Genomic DNA, 2,734 nt, shown 5'->3' on the forward strand with positions numbered 1-2,734 from the left:
CCAACTGTGATTTTTTCAAAGGTCGGATTTATTTCTAACTCAGTGGCAGAGTCCAGCATCTTGCCAAGAGGACCAGACCATCTGTTGTTTGAAAGAGTCTTGCCATCCAGCTCCTGGATCAGATGTCAGTGGCAACTCGTTGGTGTGGAGGTCACAAACAATCCAGACCAGCTTCCTCCCAATCTTCCGCTCTATCCACTGTATGACCCCCCTTGCCACCCTGTGTTCGTGTTGGTGCTGTCCCCTCCAATGGCCTGCAGGGTCTGGTCTACGTTCCTCTCTGTGAGCCAGTTCACAATGTTATCTGCCACTATCTCAGCTGGTGCCCTAATGTGCAATACTTTCTCTGGAGGTGAAATGCCACAAATACTTCCCTCCTGGTTCACTGCAGCAGGGAGTAGTGTTCCTCCTTCACCATGGCAGGGGAGCAACTTGTCCAAGACTCAAGCTTTCATGAACACTTTGGTGTCATTCCTTCTCCATCAAAGAACAAACAATTGATTCCATTTTCTCTTATCCCTTATCAAACTCCTCTTCTAGGTTACTGACAAGTTTCTCCTGAGCTCTCCTTACTTTGTTATGATCTATCACCAGGTGAACATCATCAGGTTATCAAACCACCGTCAATCCAGGCAGCTGTTGCTATCTCTGCAGTTTCTCTGAGACCAGTGTGGTGTCGCATGCTGGCCAGAGCTATGCTCGGGATATCTTTCCTATTTCGAATCTTATGCCTGGAAGGTTTGGGATCATTATTTTCTGGGTTGGGGACAAAGTCACCATTCTCCTGGTCAGCACTCGGATCAGCCATGGGGAAGTCATTAAACTCTGAATCAGCTTGACTCCAATCATCGGCCTTTTTTACCTCACTCTGGGCCTTCTCAAGTCTCTTTTCCTCGGCAACTCTTCTCTTCTGCCTCTCTGTGGCAGCCTCCTGTCTCTTGGACTCCGGAATATCTTGGCTAGAAATCATGAGAGCCCCTATACTGCCAGTCTTCTCTCTCTGTGCTTTGACAAATGCCAGTTCGATCACAGGAATCTTCAGTTCACGCTTGCAAATATAGGAGATGAGAGCCTCGGATTTACAGTCACGATCGCATCCAAACTCAGGACAGAGAACAATTGGGCACTTGCAAGTAATTATGTCAAATAACTGGTCCAGTTGTTTGGCAAAGCTGTCCTTAACTGCAAGTTTTTCCTCTCCCAAGAGAGATATCTCTTGCCTTTCCCAACTGGCTGGCAGTCTCTCACTAATCTTCTTCTGACTTGTTATGACTGGAGGCTTGAACTGAGCGTTAGCCAGAGTGTGTACGTACTTAAGACAGCTTTGAGGTCATATCACTGGCAATGTCTTTGTTTGTGTAAGTTCTTTGGTTCTTTTCATCTCCTTCTCTCACCCTATCTCTCTCTTTCTCCTCACCCCTCTCTCCTTCTCTCACCCTTTCTCTCTTTCTCTCACCCCTTTTCTCTATTTCTCTCACTTTTCTCTAGCTTTCCTCACCCCCTCTCTCAGCTTCTCTCACCCTATATCTCTCTTTCTCTCACCCTCTCTTTCTCTCACCCCTTTCTCTCTTTCTCTCACCCCCTCTCTCCCTTCTCTCACCCTTTCTCTCACCCCCTCTCTCCTTCTCTCACCCTATCTCTCTTTCACCCCCCCTCTCTTTCTCTCACCCTTTCTCTCCCAGGGAAAGTTACAGCATTGATTGTCGAGCAGTTTGGGAGTGAGTGTGGGAGAGTCGTGATGACCAGTCGTAGCCAAGGAGGAACATTACGGAACAGGGAGAGAAAATATGGAACAGGGAGAGAAAATATGGAACAGGGAGAGAAAATATGGAACAGGGAGAGAAAATATGGAACAGGGAGAGAAAATATGGAATATGGAGAGAAAATCTGGAATATGGAGAAAAAATCTGGAACAGTGAGAGAAATTCTGGAACAGGGAGAGAAAATCTGGAACAGGGAGAGAAAATCTGGAATAGGGAGATAAAATCTGGAATATGGAGAGAAAATCTGGAATATGGAGAGAAAATCTGGAATATGGAGAGAAAATATGGAACAGGGAGAGAAATTCTGGAACAGGGAGAGAAAATATGGAATATGGAGAGAAAATCTGGAATATGGAGAGAAAATCTGGAATATGGAGAGAAAATCTGGAATATGGAGAAAAAATCTGGAACAGTGAGAGAAATTCTGGAACAGGGAGAGAAAATCTGGAACAGGGAGATAAAATCTGGAATATGGAGAGAAAATCTGGAATATGGAGAGAAAACCTGGAATATGGAGAGAAAATATGGAATATGGAGAGAAAATATGGAACAGGGAGAGAAAATCTGGAATATGGAGAGAAAATCTGGAACAGGGAGAGAAAATCTGGAATATGGAGAGAAAATCTGGAACAGGGAGAGAAATTCTGGAACAGGGAGAGAAAATCTGGAACAGGGAGATAAAATATGGAATATGGAGAGAAAATCTGGAATATGGAGAGAAACTCTGGAACAGGGAGAGAAATTATGGAACAGGGAGAGAAAATCTGGAACAGGGAGAGAAAATCTGGAACAGGGAGATAAAATATGGAATATGGAGAGAAAATCTGGAATATGGAGAAAAAATCTGGAACAGGGAGAGAAAATCTGGAAAAAGGAAAGGGAATAATAGAGTAGATAGAAAATAGTCACAGCCTCTCTCTTGTCTCCATACCTCTCCCTCACCCTCTCTCTCCTCCCCCACCTTCTCTCCC

At 44.7% G+C, this 2,734-nt stretch overlaps 1 protein-coding gene across 1 annotated transcript; it reads left to right on the plus strand.

The window, feature by feature from the left end:
• The first annotated feature begins 1,827 nt into the window (after positions 1-1,827).
• On the plus strand, positions 1,828-2,649 carry LOC121879490 (golgin subfamily A member 6-like protein 22). The gene has a single exon (XM_042386136.1). The coding sequence runs from the start codon at positions 1,828-1,830 to the stop codon at positions 2,647-2,649; it is 822 nt and encodes a 273-aa protein (XP_042242070.1).
• The last annotated feature ends 85 nt before the right edge of the window (positions 2,650-2,734 follow it).

The sequence above is a fragment of the Homarus americanus genome, unplaced genomic scaffold (genome assembly GCF_018991925.1).
Source record: "Homarus americanus isolate GMGI-L3 unplaced genomic scaffold, GMGI_Hamer_2.0 scaffold5717, whole genome shotgun sequence".
Classification (NCBI taxonomy): domain Eukaryota; kingdom Metazoa; phylum Arthropoda; class Malacostraca; order Decapoda; family Nephropidae; genus Homarus; species Homarus americanus.

Bases quoted from the DNA above. Each gene is read 5' to 3' on its own strand.
- LOC121879490 (XM_042386136.1), top strand. From the start codon at position 1,828: ATGGAACAGGGAGAGAAAATATGGAACAGGGAGAGAAAATATGGAATA.